The 21,300-nt window shown below is 32.4% G+C and overlaps 1 protein-coding gene across 1 annotated transcript; it reads right to left on the reverse strand.

Moving 5' to 3' along the window:
• Positions 1–4,270: 4,270 nt before the first annotated feature.
• Positions 4,271–13,353, reverse strand: LOC111007150 (ribonuclease TUDOR 1). Its single transcript, XM_022279380.2, has 17 exons — positions 13,101–13,353; positions 12,438–12,618; positions 11,985–12,059; positions 11,735–11,848; positions 11,567–11,671; positions 9,837–10,043; positions 9,506–9,721; positions 9,332–9,439; positions 8,727–8,897; positions 8,441–8,638; positions 8,009–8,365; positions 7,675–7,905; positions 7,418–7,606; positions 7,274–7,351; positions 7,010–7,204; positions 4,908–5,285; positions 4,271–4,691 (listed from the first exon to the last, which is right to left on the reverse strand). The coding sequence occupies exons 2-17, from the start codon at positions 12,597–12,599 to the stop codon at positions 4,506–4,508; spliced, it is 2,970 nt and encodes a 989-aa protein (XP_022135072.2). The 5' UTR covers positions 12,600–12,618; positions 13,101–13,353; the 3' UTR covers positions 4,271–4,505.
• Between the last annotated feature and the right edge of the window lie 7,947 nt (positions 13,354–21,300).

The raw sequence follows: 21,300 nt of genomic DNA on the forward strand, positions 1-21,300 counted from the left end.
TAGGGATTTTTTTCATTCATAACAATAGTTCTCACTCTCAAAGTTAAAGATTGTCAAAGTTCTACTTTGAGAGTATTTTGTCGTTCATGGCTTGACTATTTTTGTGAAATAGCCTATTTTTGGTCGCCGTTAATTATGATGACTTTTCTAACCTCCATTATCTTTTGTTGTAGTTGGCTACCATCAAGTCTCTTAACATTGAGAGTATTTATCGTTATCAGTTGTCGTTTTTATGGGCTGACCTGTTATAGCCCTCATACCCTTTTGTCGTGGTTAGTTGTAGTCAAGTCTCTTGGCTTACTCTTGGGTTTCCAACCTATGGGCTGGCTGTCATAGCCCCATGTTGTAGTTGGCTGCAATTTTAACCGTTAGATTTTGGCATTGGGATCTAACTTTCAACAGGGCCAGTGGTACCTCATTTCGGTTTCTAACCTCTTTGGCTTGTGCCCAAGTTTTATACCTCAGGTTTACTCTCGAGTTTCTAACTCATTTGGCTTTTTTCAATGACTTTTACACCCTTTGTTTAGTCGACACCCAACACCCTCGAGTATCTAACCTGTTTTAGCTTTTGCCACATGGTTTTTTACACGTGGGTTTCATTGATTGGTTAGGCTTGCCAACATTATGTTTTAACCTTGCTGGGCCGCATGCCTTTTTTAGCACATCGAGATTATTTTCCCTGGTTTCACTGATTGGCTTTTAGTTTATCGGCTTGCTTCTTAGGTCTGTCCCTGTTCGAGTTCCTTGATCAGCTATTGATTCACTTACCCATGCCCCCTACTTGAATGATTTTCATTTCGAGTAAAAAATAAACGCTCAAGTAGTAAAGATGTAATTATATTTTAGATGTCAAAAGTCTTATTCATAATATATAAAAGAGATATTTACTCAAGTAACAAGTAATTAATTAAATTTCAGACGCTTAAATATCTTTGGAAGTATAGTTACCAAAAAATCAGTCATAAATTATGCGATCTACTAAATATGCGGTTACCATAAAATTAAACCTAAACTCTTTGTAATCATAAACAACTAGAATTACGCAGCAAACTTACCATCATTTGAAGTAGAAACTCTGTATGTTAACCAATTGCTTTTTCTTTTCTGTAATTTGTTGACTCGTTTATCCCAGAGTTTGTTTTGGAATCTGTCGATTTATCTCATCCAAGATCTGTCATGGGATTTGTTCGTTCGTTCGTTTTGGGATTCGTCGATTTGTTGACTCATTGATTTTTTTTTTCGGCTACCTCAGGTAGGGGAAGCCCCCGAGTCGTATGACATTAGTCGTTAGAAAGTTGTGGTATGTCTCTAGAATACATGTCAATTCGTTTCTCCCGAGATCTCCTTGGATCTAATTAGTTCTCGGTCAATTCGTACGGCGCCAATTGTTGATGCATAAATTTGGCCTCCTAGGATTCCGCCAAATTTGCACCAATCTTTTATAATAAAAGGGATCGACGAGACCTGCAAAATAGAATAGCATTAAAGATCGGTGTTGCTCTTGCCACACAGGCTCTGATGCTTAAGTCAGAATCGGAGTAGTTGAGTATAAATTGTAAAATGTTGTGAGCATTTTTTTTAGGCTTGCTTTACTTCTCTATTTATAGGAGTTGAATCTTGATCCCTCTAGGAATTGTGGAATTCGAATCCTGACACACTTTCATAGACATAGAGAAATAATGGGAATTCGAATTGTAGAAATAGAGATTTTCTCATCCATAACAATTTAGAATAAAACAAAAACTCAATTAGTTTTATAGACACGCTTTCTCTCTCTAAAAAATAAGATTTATAATGGAACAAAAACTCAATTAATTTCATAGACGCACTTTCTCTCTCTCTAAAAATAAGACCGTCTGAGAGCGAGATCCTATCGTGGGCACCTCCGTTTTCCTTTTATTGGCCGCCGACCGCTTCGCCGTTTTCCTCTCGTTCTCAATCTTGCTCAAAATCTCTACTCTCGCTCCCGATCTCACTCACGATCATATCCGACTAATATGCAGAGACTTAGAGAGAGAGGTTTGAGGAAGATCTAGATTTTTTAGAGGGAGTGTGAGAAAGAGACAGTGAAGGGTGCGAAGAAGAGAGAAAAATATTGGGCGTGGAGTGAGAGGGTGTGAGAAAGCAAGGAAACCCTATTTTTAGAGAGAGAGAAAGAGGTGGTAAGGAAATGAGAGGAAAATTAATTTTGATTATTGAAAAAATCGAGAGAGAAATAGGGAAAAACAAAATAATAATAATTAAATTAATTTTTTTTCTCACCTCTTTCATCTTCCTCTCGATCTCCCTCATCTTCTTCTCGCTCTCTCTCCTCTCTTTCCTCCCTCCTCTTCCTTTCTTCCTTTCTTCCCCTCTCCTCTCCCCCCTCTCCCTCCTCTATTACCTTCTGTTAGTAAAAAAAAAAAGAGAAGAAAGGGAGAAATCCAAAAAACAAAAATAGAAGAATGAGATAAAAATATTCATATGTTGCAGAAAAGAAAAGAAAACAAGGAAGATGAAGAATGAGTTAATGGAAAATAAGTGGAAGAAAAAAAAATCTGGAAAAAGAGGAGAGGGAAATAGAGAGAGTGCAAAAATTTGGTATCAAAGATGATGTCAACAAATATTAGAAAACATAAGTTTTAAAAAAGTGTGAGTAAAAAACAATATTGCCTGGTAAAAGAGCTATTCAACCCAAAAAGGATTGCTGAAATATTAACTTAATTTTTAAAATCCAGTGATAAAATTCAAAAAGAGAAATTAAATTTTCAAAAATTTGGATTAAGATTTAATTAAAAACCTATTTCTAAAATTCGAAATCTTAATTTATCTTAATCTAACGAAATTAAACTAAATTTTAATTTAAATCCTAACTTACCCAAAATTAGAACTCTAAAACTTTAAAAATCCAAGAATGTAATTTATCCAAGGAGAAGACCAAAGGCACAACCTGAATATTAAAATAATTTATCGTTCTCGTTTATTGTTTTTTGTTCTTGTTTCTCATTTTTTGAGAAACAGACATGTTTGGTAATCAATCCTGTTTCTCGTTTCTAAATTTTGAGAAACATTTTAAAAACGGGACCAATTTTTTGAAACTACGAAAAGTAGTTTCGTTTTTTCTATTTTTATTTCTTTATTTTGTGTCCAGGAGTTTGACCCCTAAGGTATGCAACTTACTATTTTTTTTTTGTTCTTTTTTTTATATTTTATATTTTTTAATCGAAAATGTTTTGAAATTTTATTTTGATTTAAAATTATTATATTTTCTTAAACAAAAAATATCTTATTTTTTAAATAAAAAATATTTTACTATTTTACTATTTTTTTCTTCTTTTATATTTTATATTTTTATAATCTAAAATGTTTTGAAATTTTATTTTGATTTAAAATTTAATTCTTTATTTAAACTAATAATTGTTACTTTTATATCAAAAACAAGTTTATATTGTAAATTATATTTTATTAAACTTGTAAATTATATTTTATTTAATAAATTATAAATTTATTTTCTTATGTTTTATTTTTTTTAACTTAAAATATTTTGACAATTTATTTTTTATTTAAACTTATTATATTTTATTAAACAAAACATTTCTATTTTAAAATTAAAAATTTGAAATTTTATTCTTTATTTAAGTTAATAATGGATACTTTTATACCAAATAAATTTATATTCTAAATTATATTTTCTTTAATAAATATTATTCTTTTCATATTATTTAATTAAAAATAATATGAAATTTTATTTTTTTATTTAATTAAAATAAAATTTCATATTTTATTTACTAAATTTTATTTAATTAAAAAAATAGAAGCGAGAAATAGTTATAAACACATTTCTATTTCTTTTTTCCAAGAAACAAAAAACGTTTGTGAGGAAAACCATTTTTTTGGATGGAAGAGAGAGAGAGGAAGGAAACTAGAATTGATTTTCATATTTCTCGAGAGAGGGAAGGGCAATTTGTGTCTTTTGACATTCTTGTTGAGAGGGAAGGGCAGCCCTAACCCTCCCTCCATTCCCATCATATTCCATCGCCTCAACCGCCCAATTAATTAATTAATTCAGTTCCCATCTTGAAGTTATGTTAAAATGGTTTATGTTCCACGAAGATAATAATAAATAAAATTCTCTTTGAAATCATTTTTTCTTTGTAGGGATTGTCTTCAACTTTAGAAATAATTTAACATTATTTCAATCCAAATCCCAGGAGCAAATAAAAGGAAGAGAAAACAGATTCATTATGACTGGACTACATTTCACAAGGAAATAGACCGGGTAAAGTCTCGGTTTATTGCAACGTCTCGACTTATTATTTCTTTAGAAAAGAAAAGTCTGGTCATCCAATGTAAAAATGAAAACAAAATAAAATTTAGAAAAGAACAAAGGACAAAACTTCACAGTCTTTACGGGCAACATTGCTTAGGTTCTTATAATGAAAGGTGATTATGACTATAGCATAATTAAAACTTAGACTAATAAAGTTGTCTATTTCTTAATTTACGAAGTGGGCAAGCAAATGTGCTCATCGCCGGCCACCAGCTTTTCTCACAGGAGCTGCGTCCTCTTCGTCGGACTGAATGTCTCCGTATTGCCACATCCCTCGCCGATCTGTCCGTGCTTCCTCTTGGAATCCTTCTAAACTTCCAAACGCAGCTTGTCTTTCCTTGGATTCCCACTTTTTCCTTTTCTCTAGTCTAGCAAGTCCTTCCTGAAAATCCCAAATGGCAGAAAAACGTATAAGCAAATACGATGTTAACTGGGCCATACATCTAAACTAAAGTCCCCTCTAATCAAACAAACGGAAAACACCCCATAGGATCCAAAAGAGAACAGCACTTCCTCATACTACATGATGAAAATGCAAACTTCTCTTATATACGAACAGAGGAAATCAATCAAATTGGGAGAAGGCAATTATTCGAACCTGAAGCATCAAACCATTTAAACTAAGCTCTGACCCGACAGCAACAAGAGACACATTAAGAATATTCCCAGTACCCTGCCCTTTAACTTTTCCACCAGAAGTATCTCTGTCTTCAATTGTGGCCATGAACTCCTTTGCGCCATTAAGCATGTAATCACTCAGATACTCAGCTGCTTCTTGACCAAAATCCTCATCCAAACCGGGAACCTTGATGTGAGCAAGACTACACAGCTGGGCAAGACCAGGGGCAGAAGATACAGAAGGATCGAGTGGCCGAAGTCTACCATAAGGAACAGCCTCTTGATTTCCAAAATCTATGTAGAACACTTCGAACATATCTTTCACTGATTCAACAGCCCCTCGAGGTGTATTGATGATCTATAACAAAATTTGGAAAAGATTCAGAAGAAAGCAAACAAAAGACAGCCTAAAGGAAATTCCTGCTTGTGCGATAATATAGCCTCCATAAGCCATGGAGAACTATTCCATTCAACAGACTTCACAAAAAAAAAGGGTATTCATACAATAAGTAGGAGCACTGATTACTTTTAGGTGTCTCGCATTGCTGCAGCCTGCAAATTAAAGATCGATCTTACTGGAAAAATAGTGGTCACTTGTTCATTTTCTAATTAGACCGATTGGAATCTTGGTCCATTATAAATACAGCTCAAACATACCAGGACGCTTTCCCTCTACTACTAAAAAGGAGAAAAGCTATCTTAAATACTGTTGAGGAGTGAGTGAAGGTGAACAAGAATTCGTTATGGAGTCTAGTAAACGAAATGGAAGAAAGCCAAACTAGGATGTAGTTACTTTTTTTATTTCTTTCTTTCCTCCTTTTTTTATTTTGTATAGGAAGCTAGGAGAACTTCATTAGAAACAACAAAACTACAAAAAGAACGATAAGGAATGAACGATAAGGAATCAACCTCAAAGGGATCATAAGTTGCTCCAATTGGCATTAATAATAAAATAAGAAAAAAAGGAAAAAGAGCCATAGTTTTACAGAAAATTATGAGCTAAGAAAGACTTGAATTGAATGAACTAGATTTCTACTTCCCCTCTAAAAGGGAACTGCAGAAAATCAGGTGATTTCTTTGTAGCCAAACTTCCCAAATTAAGGCCTCTGTAACATCATTCCCACAACACCTTTGCATTCTGCTTGGAAACATGAAGGGTGTGTTGGGAAGTGGTGATATAATTAGTGATTTTGAAAAAAGAGATTTAACTATAATTGATTTAGTAAAATTACCATTATATCTTAAAAATCAATTTAAAGTGATTTTAAACTTTCATAAAATCAATTTAAAGTGATTTTAAACTTTCCTAAAATCAATTTCTGAATTTGCCAAACATGATCAATGGAAACACTCCTGAACATACCCAAACACTAAGCAGCAGCTATTAGAGGCCTTCAAAAATAGAAAAACGAGGTACACATACAGAGAAAATTGAATATATATATAGCAGTAGCCATCAAGATTCTGGGTAGTTCAACAGTGAGAGGAACACATGATTTCGAGACTCCAGCAAACTAGGAAATAGTTCAAGGCCTCAGAGATTTTAGAACACCAAAAACATTTATACTAACTACACGAACACAGGACAATGACTTACTAAAAAGACTCTTGCCACCATCCTAGGTCACACTCAACAACAAATTCATTGTTCTTCCTAATCTCTAAGCACACTAAAGAGAGAACAGTATTCTGCAAAAGTCTAAACCTAAGGTCTATTCCCACAGTACACACCATGTCTATTCATCTAAGTAACACCAAAAGAATAAAATAATTTTAAATAATTTGCACAGAAATCCCGAAAGGCAAGCTGCTATCATCAAAGCAGTGCACTTGCAAATTGATTTTTAGAATTACTCGGACTCTCAGACTCTATAACTTCACCAAAACTCGTGGAATAGTTTATATCTTGGGTATATGAACATATTAGATTTTGAACTCAATAAAGTAAATGAATTTGTCGCTACACTGATCACATTACTCAATCTAATAGCTATCAGTCGGTAGGATGACTATGCATAAAATATAAATGTAAAGAGAGGATTCATATTGGATGTAAAAGAAAGGTATCTTCCTAACACTCACCATTGCCCTGTTCCACGAATTGTCTGCACTAAATTGAGCAAGGACGATATCACCTTTCTTAGGACTAAAAGCACCAATTAAAGGGACTTCTTGAAGATTCAAAGAAGCAAGCTGTTGCTGTAGAGAAGCGACTTTATGATCCCCAACTGTCTGGACATAAAATTTGCCACCACCCAACACCTCAGTAACAATTACCTGGGAGTATCAATAGAGCAAGTGAGAAAAGCCAAAAAAAAGGTGCCTAAAAAACTTCATGTAACAAACCTTAAGCACTTCTTTCTGTTTGCTTTCAACAGCCACACCATTGGAAACTTCCTCCCCTTCAACATAATTCTCCCAAATCTGCAAAAACTCAAATCAGAATAGTGTTATACAGACACGGCTCGTTCACTTTTTTCAACTTCTAACCTTGAGTTTCTGCCGTTTTGCTGATCGTTCGGCTTGTTCAAGAAGGTGAGCATCAGGTATTCTATCACTGCTAAAGGAAGTTTGAATCCTAGCCAAGCCCGCCTCAACTAGAACCACTGCCATGTTGGTCCTTGATTCCCATAAGGATCCCAAAAAGGTTCCCGTTCTATCAACAGTTTCCACTTCAATCTGTGCAAATGAATTTGTTAGATCAATGGCACCAGAAGATTATACCACATATTGGAAGGGGGAAATACCTCTACATCTCTCTGCATTATCTTCCGCCGCATTAGAGCAATTGCTTCATCTGAATACGGCTCTTCCCGACCAGGACATCTAACACCTGAGAAAGAGAAGGCGATGCTACATGTCTCCTTCGGAATCAACAATTTGAAACGGTGACCACTGAGGACATATTCAACAACAGCTGGAATCCTTCTACTCCGGTGCAGGAATGGAAGGAAATCTCTTGATTTTTTGGCTGATGCCTGAAACGTACACACGGTACTTTGTGTTTATTTAACAACATAGTCGTCATTACAAACAATGGAAAGATATTAAAGAATTCAGGATAATGGTCAAGTTTCTTACCGCAAGAAGATCTGTTACATGCATGACAGGAGGATCCTTGGCAGAATGAATTCCTTTCTTGCCAGCAATAGCACGTGATTCAGCCGCAAGAAGGGCATCATAATAGTTTGATCTCTCTTCAAAATCACGATGCCTAATGACAGTGCCAAAACCACGTGATACCACTAGCTCAGCCACATTCACCCCAGCTTGTTGGTCACTACTACTGTTTTGAGCAGGAGAGGTGTCATCACCCTCAGCCTTAGTAGGAGACAATAGGAAGACAGATCCAAAATCCATCACTCTAGAATCTGCAGGAGCAGTTGTGGGTCCGTCCACCATGCTGACTTTCCTAGAATACTCCATTTGGACTTTAACCTAAAAAAGGAATTGTCATCTCATGTTACAATTCACTCCAGGTTCACCAGATACAGATAGTAACAAATATCATACTTGTCGACCAATGAGACGTGTTCTTAAGAACTCTTTTGCTTCACGGGCATAAGGAGCAGGTTTCTCATCCCTGCGTGGATTCCCCATTTTTGGACACCTAATACTTGATAGGTTGACCCGCCTCTCCGCTAGTGGACTTCCATATGGAACTGAATCATCAGCCACAATAATGCAGTCACCACTTACAACTTCTACCACCTGCAAATGCGAAGATAAGCAAACAGCGAAAGGGAAATAAAAGAAATCAAATAAGTTTACAATAACAGACCAATTGACAAACTACTACCTTCCCCATGAAATTCTGATCATGAATTGCCTTTGAATTCGTTGGTGGAGGTACATAGTTAGCCCATAATCGTAAACGGCTTTTCTTTGCCTGGAGCTCTGCAGACTTCAACCGCCGCTTGGCATCTTCTTCCATCATATTTGCACTCCATTCAACATACTTACCTAGACCCTGCATTTATGGGGGATGAAGATATACTTATACTCCTTTCTATATTTTAACAATATGACAGATCTCTTTCCCAAAAAATAAAAAATAAAAAAAAGACAGAATTAAGAGAACTATGCAGGGATACAAAATATTGAAGTCAGGCACACAAATACTAAAATTCAAATTTTGAAAATGAAATCAGGAATGCATAAGAAAGTGACACAATAACAGTACATTGAAATGTCAAACAACTTTGAATCATAAAGGTCTAACACCATAAGAAAAATTGACAATGAGAAAAACAAACAATTAGCTAAACATGGAACAAGAAAAACAGACTGGCAAATCGTATTTTTTAACATGAGAATATTCTATCCAACAACAATCATGCAAATGCAAATGAGACTACATGTGTACCTAGAAGATACCAATAAAGAAAAAATCTAATGGCTTACGTTTTCTACCAGCTCCAGTGCCAGGTCTTTCGCTGTTTCCCCATCAGAGTAGTACACTGACCCAATCAAATTGCTAAATTTGTCTACGCCTTCCAGCACAATCCGGACCTGTGAACCCATCCTGAATCAGACCAATTTAAAGAAAAACATGCCAATAAGCATCAGATGACTTACATCTCTATTCAGAACACGAATCTCTGTAAAATGTTTGGCTTCAACTCCAAACATTTCAGGAGCTACTTCACCAGATGATGCTGCAGAGACTGCAAGCCTTTGTGCAGAGGTTAAAGTGGCTCTTGGTTCAGCAGAAACATCACCATTAAGGTTATTAGATGAATTGTCCATTTCAGCAACAGTTTCAGGAGCTGCCCTTCTCCCCATTGATGGTGCCTGGGAAAGCAAAATAACATGAATACATAGCCATAATCCTGTAGTAAACTTGCTCTCAACTCAAGAGAAGATTGCTTCTTGACAGGCTTTCTTGTTCATAACATTTATTGTATACCTGGATTCCAGCAACGAACACTTGAACAAACTGAAACTCCGGAAGCAGGTACACCCGGATAGTACTGCCATCTCGAACCTGCTCGACAATCCCCTGCATCGGGGTACCTTTGTTAGCAGCTAACAAACCCATTGCATCCAAGTTGCTGGGATCCCCAATGGCTGAGGGTGGTAAGTTTCTAACAGATGCCTCACTAGCACCAGGAACCTACAGGAAGCAATAAGAGAGACATAAATTACTATTTTATAGCTCCTTTATGCAAAAATCTTCTACAAGATATACAAATGCAAAATATGTCCAACTTTCCAGCGAGAACACTGTATAAAGAAGATGGTGAAATATGTATTCAAAAAATGGTTTAATAAATTATTATTTAATATTACCAGTGTCCCTTATTTTCAAACATGTACTGCATTTACCATTTAGTGTGGCTAACATTGAAAAGAGTAAATTTTAAAATAAAAGAACCTATGAACCCCATGAATATCAAAACAGAAAGGCATAATAACAACTAATTCATGCCACTCATTTGAAATTATGTTTATCCACATAAAACTAAAGCTGAAATTCTACAGGCTCACATATAATTGCTTGCTTCGAAAACTCATCAGGTCAAAAAGAACCAAGAAAACATAACCAACAATATTTAGAAACAAAAAAAAACTATTTTGCAGGACCATAAATCGTTGCTTTTTCCTGAGCATTGAGAATCAACTAAAACATTCAGTTCGATAAACTTTGAACTTAGTTCAAAGTTATCATAGATTTTATAAAGAATTAAAGTACAAAAACACACACCAACAATAACTTCTCACTTGAAGTTTGAAAAGCACACCCAGTGGATGGGTTTGAGAAAACTCCTCAAGTGGACAAGAGACTAAAGAACAAGTAGCTCAGAATCAAACAAATCCCCTTTGAAATGAAAATTACAAGCACTGAATCCCCTCAAGCCTAAAGATGAAATATAAAATGAAGGAGTTCTTTGCAAATATAAATAAATAAATAAACCTTTTACCAATCCAATTATCTGCCCAAAAGTGAATACAAATCTCGTAAGTCGTACCCCCATCGATAGAGTAAAAAAGTCAATGTTACCAAAGTGAACATGGTTTTAGATGAGAAACATTGTATTAAAGAAAATCAAGTAAAAGAAGTTGGAAAGATAAGGCATCATCTCAAACTCTGAGGCCAAAGGTATTATAAAAAGAACTCCACACTTGGCATGCATTAAAGGATAATTCAAAAATAAATAAATAAATAACACCAGACAAAGAGTTCCATCTAGACAAATAAAAGAAAATCAAATCCTCCATGTCTTCCTCCATCTTTTACAAGTATTACAAAAGACTAGTTTTTTTCAAGCCAAATCACCCACAATATCATGAACCATATAATCTTAGCGTTTGATATGAAATAGTGTCCTGTTAAAGAGTTGCAAGGTAACCAAGACCTCATAAGAAAAACATCGACCCATGCAAAAAGTTTGAATAAAAGTAACAAAGAAAATTTATGTGTTAGAAGTGACGAATATCAATAAAAAAAATATTCTTCAATTGTTGATGAAAAGAAACTGAAAAATACTTCACAAACTTCCTTTGTCAATGTAACAAACAAGAATTTTCCTCAAGTATATTAATTACTTACTAGACAGGGATTCAAAAGTAAAGAAATATTCAATGTAGACTAGGACTTGGACAACAAATAATAGTATGGAGTGTCTAAGTAAGAACCTTGCTCCAACGTCCAAGACCTTGTTGCTTTGCTTGGTCTTCGAGACGTAGTAGTTCTGCTAGGTAAGGACTCACTTCACCCTTCTGCTGACCCTGCTCCCTTACCTAGGCAAAGAATCAGAAGTTAAAAAAATGGACAACCTTAGCACAGCTTAAGAAAGTACACACCTTTGCCCAGCCTTCGGAAACAACGAGTGCTGCAATATTCTTGTCACCAAGGAAAACAGAACCAAATTCTCGACCAATTGATGGCACAGTGTAGTCTACTTTAAATGCAACCTCCTACAGCAAATATGTATTGTTACACCACCACAAGATAAGGAATCTTATCGACAAAATAATGTGCAATATTTGTGCAATATATGATACAGTCCACGCAATGATTGGACAAAGAATGAAATCATTGTAGAATAATCACCTGTCCTATGCATAGCTTCCGTAAGTATTCTCTGCTATCCCATGCAAATGGCTCATCAACACCACCTCTTCGAGCCTGCATATGTCCAAACATCCAAAGAAAAATAGCACATTGTCAGTGTTTCTTTAGTATAACATTGACTAAATTTACAGATACCCAAAGAAGTTAAAGTCAAAAGAATAAGATAAAAAATTGTCTTGTTATTTTCATATATACTATATATTATTAATCAATTTATCCAGGAAAATGTCGACAGTACTTACCTTCCCAACCCTTTGAAATTATAAACCCTAAAAAGTCCGGAAATGGTATAAACAACCTTGCTAAGTGCACGTGTACACGTACAAAACAAGCATTCATGCATACAAACAAGTCACTTCTCACATGAAGAAGCCTTTGAGCATAATGGTAAAAGAAGGAATTGGCGCTAGCTGAGTCTGCGACTACACTTACCAATCTTGGAGCGATCAGAGAAGATAAAGTAATGGTCTTTTCAGGAGGGGGTCCCGGTTTGCTGCTGGCCATGGCCGTAATTACCAAGCAGTCCCCTGATGGGACAGCTTTCACCCTGCCTCTATACCATCCAGTGGCCGCCCCAGCTGTTGACGATGCCATCTCAACAGCTCAGATAAATCTATCCACAAGAAGTACAAAATTAGAGACGAACTTAGAAGTTATTTTAGTATGAAAGAGGCCCTGTTTTGAGACCGATCCCCACCACAATATTTTAGAATTTGAAAAGTAGATACACCCGGCGGTGTATGCAAGCCAAACCCGGGAGAGACAATATGATTGAGAAAAACATTGAGAGAACAAACTTCGATATCGAATCATTTATTTATGACAAACAACGGGATCTCAGACATGAAAGAGTAGTTAACGACATGCATAAGACGGATTGAATTGCAGCACTGCCATAAGACGTTTGTAGATCAGATCTATCCAACGATCACATGAATTGCGGAAGGTAATTGACACAAAATAAGAGTTCGGGATGAATACATTGGTGAGGGCGAAAGAAAGAAATAAAATCATCCAAATCAAAGCAGCGGACCCAGAAGATCTCCAATATGAAAAGGGATAAATGTTCGTGGTTGTACTTTTACATACACTTACGTGGATCGGATCGGAATCCTCCTGGCTCGGATCGGAATCCTCCTGGCTCGGATCTACAGAAGCAACGATATCAAGCCACCGTCACCTTGAATTTTTTGAATAATTAAGAAAATTGAAGGTTGAAAGCAATGGCAACAGGGAGTTTTCGGTCGAGGAAAGGCGATGGGCGGCGGATCGAGGGACAGAATAAGCGAGAGAAGGGGAATTTATATACAAGGGAACCATGGAATCGAACTTGAGAAATCGCCTTGTTGCTGCCCCCTGTTTTGGGTATAATTACTTTCTATACCATAAATAAGATAGATGAGGATCCTCTGTTTATGCACAGTCGTGCTGGTAAAATCATAAGCATCCATTTCAACATAGAGAAAATCGATGGTCCAAAACTAACCATGATATTCTATTAATAGCTACGTACTATCATTCAGCCTCCAGATTCTAAACAAATGAATCTTTTCTTCTCCTCCTGAGTATCATTATTGTCTAATTCTTACTCTTTGTTTGGGTAAAAAAAAAAGTTTGGTTTTAAATTCTGTAATTTGGAACGAGAGTAATTTAAGATAAAATAAAATAAATTCCTTTGTTTAGGCGTGAAGAAAAAATAATAATTTTACTAATTTAAACTTTTAATCTAAATTTATTAATTAAAAATTAAAATATAACGAAGTTAAATAGGTAACTTATTTTGAAAACAATATTTGAAATTCAATACTATCTAAATCATTTACAATCGTTAGCAAAATTATATTAGTCACCAAATAACATAATTCATTTGAAATCTACCATTATTTTGAAATCCCTCAAAATCTAAATAGCATTATGTGTCAAATAAATAAAAAGACATTATTTTTTCCAAGCAGCATTCATGATTCGAGATTAAAAGGGAGACTTTGTAATATACTATAATATATTATATTTTGTTCAAAATAAAATGAGTTTATAATATATTTATGATTGAAATACAATTGTTGTCTACTATTTTTTTTTCATTTTATTTCATGTACTTTTAAAAATATTAATTTTAGTATCTAAACTTTTAAATTTGGTTATTTTGAAAATGTTTATTTTGATTCATATGCTTTTAAAAAAGTGATCATTTTAGTGACTATTCGCAATATTTTAACACAAATTTTACATATAATTGAAACTATTTAATATAAAGTAATGTTTACATTGTAATAAATATATTGATGTAATATGGTGTTGATATTGTGATAGAAAAATGATATTTAAAATAAAATGAAATAACTAAAATGATCAATTTTTTAGACTACGATAATCAAAATGAACATTTTTCAAAATACAATTGCTAAAATGAATAAAAGTAGAAAGTACAATATCAAAACAAATATTTTAGATATATAAGAACTAAAATAAACCAGAAAGTACATGGATGAAACTACTATTTTAACCTATATTTATCTAAGAGATACTGTTATAAAAAAAGATTGGAGTCCTACTTTTTAAAATAGGACAAGAACCTAGAGCTGCAAATACCTGTAGTCGGAGCTTGGATTGTCAAGCCATATATACAGGAGTAGAACAATTGAAATGTAACAGTACTATAGTTGTATAGAAATAAAAATTAGTTAAAAAAACAATTCAAACACAGTTCAATCATAATTACCGTATATTTCCAATCATAAAGTTATGAGTTCAAAGCCCGCGTCTCTACATGTTGTACTAAAAAACCAATTCAAGTAAAATAAAAACAATGTAGATTCATACATCCTCTGAGACAAATCATTATCTCAAAAATACCATTAAATTTTGTCATTTGTTTAAAAACTACTCCTACAAGTCTCAATACCACCCTTGCATTTCATTAATGTTCAAAAAATAATCTTTCATGATTAATATTTAGAGCATAAAGTTGACATGAGATAATTTAGAACAATGCGTCAAAAAATCACGGGTAGAAACAATAATAATAAACTCACAATCAACCACATCAATTATAACATAAGCTTTCTGCTTAATATGTTTGTTCGATATTTTTGAGACGTTTACGGAATGTAATATTAGTGCTATTAGACATTTTAAAATAATAGAAATATTTTTTAAATAAAGTGTAAGGTTTAGAAGATTTTTTTCTTTTCTTTTCTGTTTTTAATTTAGCCTTATTTTTTTAAAGCCTAATCTCATGGTTTTAGTTTCCAATTTTAATTTTAAAAATCAAAATTAGAATATAAACAACTAAATATTATTTTCAGAATATAATCCATTTAATTTATTGGATCTAAATATCATATTATCAAAGATTTTGAATGGGTAATGTTGGGGTAAATTTATCAAACAGCTTAAACTATAAAGTATTTTTTTAGAAAATCATCTTTCAAAAGTATTTCATTAAAGGTTGCAGTAAATGGTGCACTATAGGAAGTTCTAAAGGATGTATCAAAAAAATACACTAAAGTTGCACTAAAAATGCGTATATATGTTGGCAGAACTATTTTAACACGACATATGGCTGAAAAATAGAGCGATCATGTGTGTTGTGCGATCTTCGCATAATGTAGCTCGTACACTAAAAGCCGTCCATAATTTAAAATAATGAAAATAAAATAACACAGAAAATAAAAGCCGTCCATAATTTAAGGAAATTCATGTGAGAATTTTTATTTACAAAAAAAAAAAAAACACATTCAAGTACTAAAACCCAAAAGTTTTGGGCCAAAATATTTCAAAATCTTTCTCCCACTTAAATAATGAAGGAGACCCAAAACTTCATTGAAAAAATCTAACTAACGATACTAGAGAAAAGCTGACCAGTGCTTTTGGAGGGAAAAATATACAAATCCTAATTTATTTTCTCCCACTTTCTTGTTTCTTCATCTTGAAAAAATAGACTGATATTTTTTTATTTTGAAATAGAAAAATATCTTCCATTCTACCTTTTTCTTGGTTCGACGGAATTGATAAGAAATGATTTCAAATTATAGAATTTTAAATAGTAAAAATACTTTTAAATTCCTAATTGTATTTGAACTAAATGGAATTGAAATCATTAAAAGTAAAATTTATTATTTAAATATTCACGAGAAATGAAAAAATATAATATTTTATTATTATGACCTAGCATGATATTATATTAATAATTAATAAAATATCTTAATATGAAATAGTGATGTGTCTAACCACATATGAAAATAGAATCATTTAATTAAATAATTATATTAAACTATACCTGGACAATTATTTTTAAAAAGTTATAAATAAATATTAAAAAAACTTAAAAAAGTTCGAATTATTTCAAATCTAAACAAAAATTATTCATATGTTTTTTTTTCCTTCTGGAACAATCTCTTACGTACTTATTTTTTATTTTTTAACAAGAATTTTATAGAAAAACAAATCTCGAGAAGAAAAACGCAAGAAGGGAACTTAAAAGAAATTACAAAAATGCTTAAGAAAAACTAAAGATAAATATTTTAAATGTTGCAAAAAATGTATTTTGCTTGGACAATCATTCAAAAAATGTTTTTAGAAGAGATGAGACAAAAAAAAAAAAAAGAGAAAGATAGTTTACTCAATGGCTATTTGTTTATAAAGTCATATCTGAAGATTATATTTGAATTTAGGGTAAATTTGGAATGAGATACATTTTAATTTCAAATCCGAACTATTTTAAATGAAAAATTTTGGGACTTAAAACTTATTCTTCTTTTTTCTTTTCAAACAAATACCGAAAATTATTTCAAAATCATTTTGGATTTGCAAATCCTAGTTCCAAACAAATGTAAAATTTCCTAAAACTAATTAATTAAAAAAATATTACTTTTTCATTTGATAAAATTTGGCTCCTCACAGTAATACGTATTTGACAATTGTGAGAGAAATGAAACCAAAAATTTATTTTAAAAAATAATAATTTGTAAATGTCGCTCCTACCTAACTAATAAAGAGCCAAATTTTGTAGAAAAATAGTACATGTATTAACGACGTACTAATAAAAGATAAATAGTATGCTAAAGACATCGTCTGCGAGGACAATTGAAACTCGACTGGGTGATAGGGTCTTTCATTCGAATTAGGGTCTACATTCTACATGGATATAACTAAACCACAAGATGGTAATGACAACATTATAAAAATGACTGGATTGGCCATTCTTACAGAGAATGTGATATTCCACTGCCACCACAGTTATCAGAGAAGGAATACCAATATGGCGATTGGCTTACGAGCAAATGTGCTGAAAAATCAGATTCAAAAACCTAAACCAGAAGTCACAAGAGAGGTGGAGGGACGAAAGTTCCGATGAGGAGATTGACAACAACACTGTGGCGGTGGTTGGCTGAGAACGGTACGGTGGAGAGAGAAAACGGCGATGGCATAATGGTTGATAAAATTAGGAAAGAAAAAATTTTGGCGAAAATCTCAGAAGGACATTTAAGAGACATATTATCGATTGAAAAAGAAAGCGTTGATGCTGGACTTCTGAATATAATAATTAAGGAGATTATAACGAACAATATGACAAAGATGATGGCAACAGAATTTTGGGTGAAAGAAGTTGCATTAGAAGATTGAAGACAATAGAGGGGCCAATTCCGAACAAGACGGCAAAGATGATGGCAACAAAAGGAACAAAATGTGACGATGAACATCAGTGCAGTAGCGATAAGCATAAATGGCGACAACAACAAGTAACAATGTGGTGTCGACGACGAGCAATAAGACGATGACAACAATGCAACAATTGAAGAAGACTAAAATTTTAGGGGGAGAGATGACATTTGGTTATGTAGTCACGTAGAGAAAAGAAAGACGCCATGAAATATGAGATTTGAGAGGAAGGTAGGGTTCATTAGGGTTTTGTAAACCTTGCTTAAGTTACAAAATTGCCCTTGAATTTTATTTTTTAATATAAATATTGGGATGAGATTGTATTTACAAAATAAATAATTAATTAATGAACCTTGATTAAAATGATTGAATTTTAAATATTCACCTTTTCTTTAGAAAGGCCAAATATACACTTACTTTTTATAAATTAAAAGAATAATAATAACGAAATTATCATGCACTACATTAATATCAGAATTTTTGTGTTTAAAAAAATCATAATTTTCATAGATGGTACAAGTGGTGTAGTAAATTTTCATTATTTATTTGCCACTGAAAATATTTTGAAAGAAAAATTTTTATTTGGTAACTCATATTTTCCTTCATAGTCGTCATTAATGTTTCCATTCTCATAGTCGTTTTCATATTCGCATTTAAAAGAAATAATTAAATAAATCATAATATTAAAAAATAGATAAATCATACTAAATTCATATCATGTATGAGATAAAAAAAATTACTTTCTTTTTTTACTATTGAATCTAAAAAAACCTAAGTAAAATAATATATTATAACTATAAAAAATTATTATAATTAATCAAATTTGCCCCAAAGCATTTTTAAATAAAGTTATTTCAATTAATAAAACACAAATTACAATATTAAAAAAAGTTATTACAAAAGATAAAATTATATTGACGGATAAATAATTATTTTAAGTACAACATATGGGATTGTGGTTCAAACTCACAACCTCTTATTCAGAGATATATGCATATCTACCCAAACATGTATTGTTGTTAAAATATAGATTAATCTATTTTATTAAGCTAATAAATAAGTCATCTATATAGATTATCAATTTATTATTTATTAATTTTTTTAAGTAGGGAGTGATTTATATGAATAAAAGTTAAAAATGATATACAATTAATATATGAACTTCTCCGTGGGTAGATAGCTCAAATCTCAGTCTTATAATTATCATGCTATATCCATAACACATTTATAATTTAAAAATAATAATTAAGTGAGCAACATCAAAATCACATCCATGGAAATTATAACATGTGAAAAAAATGTTGGAGTGTTTTTTCAACTTAGTTATATTATTTTAAAATTTTTAATTTAGTCTCTTATATTATACGATTTTTAAGTTAGTCTCTTACGATCAATAAATGTTAAAATTGACTAAGTATAAACTTACATGACACAGTATTTAATAAATTGGTGAAAATTTAGAAGACGAAAATATTATAATTCAATGAGTCGACAAAAAGTTATATAAGAAAATATATTATTTAGGACAATAAAGTTTTAAATTTCTACCGAGTTATTAAAATTTTTGGGAGGAATTAGAGACTCTCACATCTAAAATTACTTTTTTTTTCCTCCAAAATTTCACCAATGTCAGGTAAGTTTATCATTAGTCAAATTTAACTTACAATAGACTAAATCAAAAAATGTAAAAGGTACGAAAATAAATTGAAACTTTTTAATTATCAAAGACTAAATTAAAAAAATACATAAAGAACGAAAACATATACTTTCTCGTAAAAGTATTCAACCTACTAAATAAAATTGTATTATCTTTTTTTTTCTCTCTCTCTTTCTTTCAAATTTCCCATGGTCTATTTTGTGGTTTTCAATTTTGGGACTAATTTAGATTAATTTTACTTTTCTTCGACCAACATTAATTTTTCTGGCATAGCTTAATTCTAATTTTTTTTAATGGTACGATAAAAATATACTTTTCGAAAAGGTTATATAATATATACTTTTTATTGGTAGATACTAAAAAGTTTATATAACATTTACCATTTTGTATATACTAAACTAGGTTATATATATATATAACTTACAGTACGATATACCCACGTTATATAGTATATACCTTAAGGTCATCCAACATATACTCCATAGAATTTGAGGTTTGTTCATCGTTCACAGTACTAAACAAAGAAGTTAAATATAAAAACTTGATTTAATTAGAAAAACATATACTCAACATATACTTTATACTCCATATCCCTAAAAATATAACCAAACACATACTTATTATTTGAAAAAATAAAATTAAATATAAAAACTTTAATTAGAAAAGAATATACTCAACATATACTTTATACTCCATATCCCTAAAAATATGCCCAAACACATACTTATTATTTGAAAAAATAAAACTTGTATAATCGAGTTCAAAGAGGTTCGAGCTTTTGGTCTAATGCCAATAGGGTGAGTAACACAAATTTGATTGAGGTGTGGGTTAGCGCTGAACATTATATTAAAAGGATGTTGTTCGTGTCGGCAACGGGTGCTGCCGCAGATATGAATGTTAGAGTCGTGAATGAGATTGTCGAAGTTTGTGTCGTTCGTGGGTTATTGTCGATGAGTCCATGGGTCGCTAAAGAACGCCTCAGATATTGGGTGTTGAGTTGTTGTCGCAAGGATCTGTTGCAGATATGAGTGTCAGAGTTTTGAACGAGATTACTGCGGTGTCTGCGAGTGTTGCTATTGCTATAAATTTCCGTTTGTGGAAGGACCAAATCTCATCATAGGGTTGTTAGAGATCTCGTAATGGGATCGCTAGAGAACTCGCTCTTCATTATTGCTCAAGGATACGCTGGGCAAGTTTCTATTACCAGTCACTGACGCTTGCTCTCACCAGAGAAATGAGGAAGGGGACAGCGACAGGTTCTAGTGGGATAGAAATGAATTTTGGAAGATAATAGATTTTTCCATTTCAAATTTTTCTTCAATTATTTATTAAATATATATTACAATGGTTGTTACTTTTGTATTTATTTCTAAACAAGTCTATTTTTAGACCAAAGTTAAAATTCTCGAGAAATTAACCTATTTTCATCGTTAGAATCTCTAAACAGGCTAATAATATTACACTTTGGATCAAATGTTAAGGATCATAATAATATTTATCCCAACTTGAGAACCCAAATTCGGTCATGGGATAAAGTAGCCCAACCCAATTTACACTTTGGGTTGAATCATTCAGTTTGTTTCGGTTGCCTAATTACCTTAATACCTACAATTTTTTGGTTCTTTTTTTCTTTTTCTAATTTTTTACTAATAATATGATAATAATTTGTCAACGATACATAAATATAATTGACATATATCTCTAATTTAAAAATTATAAAAATTAATGTATATCTCTAATTAAAAAACTGTAGATTCAATCCCACGAAAACGTGTGAGTTTGAATCCACCCCTTATCCGTACTAAAACAAAAGTCGAATTAAAAAGGGAACGTGGTCCGAAAGAGAACTTTTGCAAAAAAATTGATCCGAATTTTTAGAAATTTAGAACAGAATTGAAATCAGTTAGCCAGTTACCGAGAATTAAGGGGGGGTTTGACCTTGACCTAATCGTCAGGAGAGATAAAAGGGGTGGT

This window comes from Momordica charantia (genome assembly GCF_013281855.1).
Source record: "Momordica charantia cultivar OHB3-1 chromosome 6 unlocalized genomic scaffold, Mcharantia_2.0 BLBB01000006.1, whole genome shotgun sequence".
Classification (NCBI taxonomy): domain Eukaryota; kingdom Viridiplantae; phylum Streptophyta; class Magnoliopsida; order Cucurbitales; family Cucurbitaceae; genus Momordica; species Momordica charantia.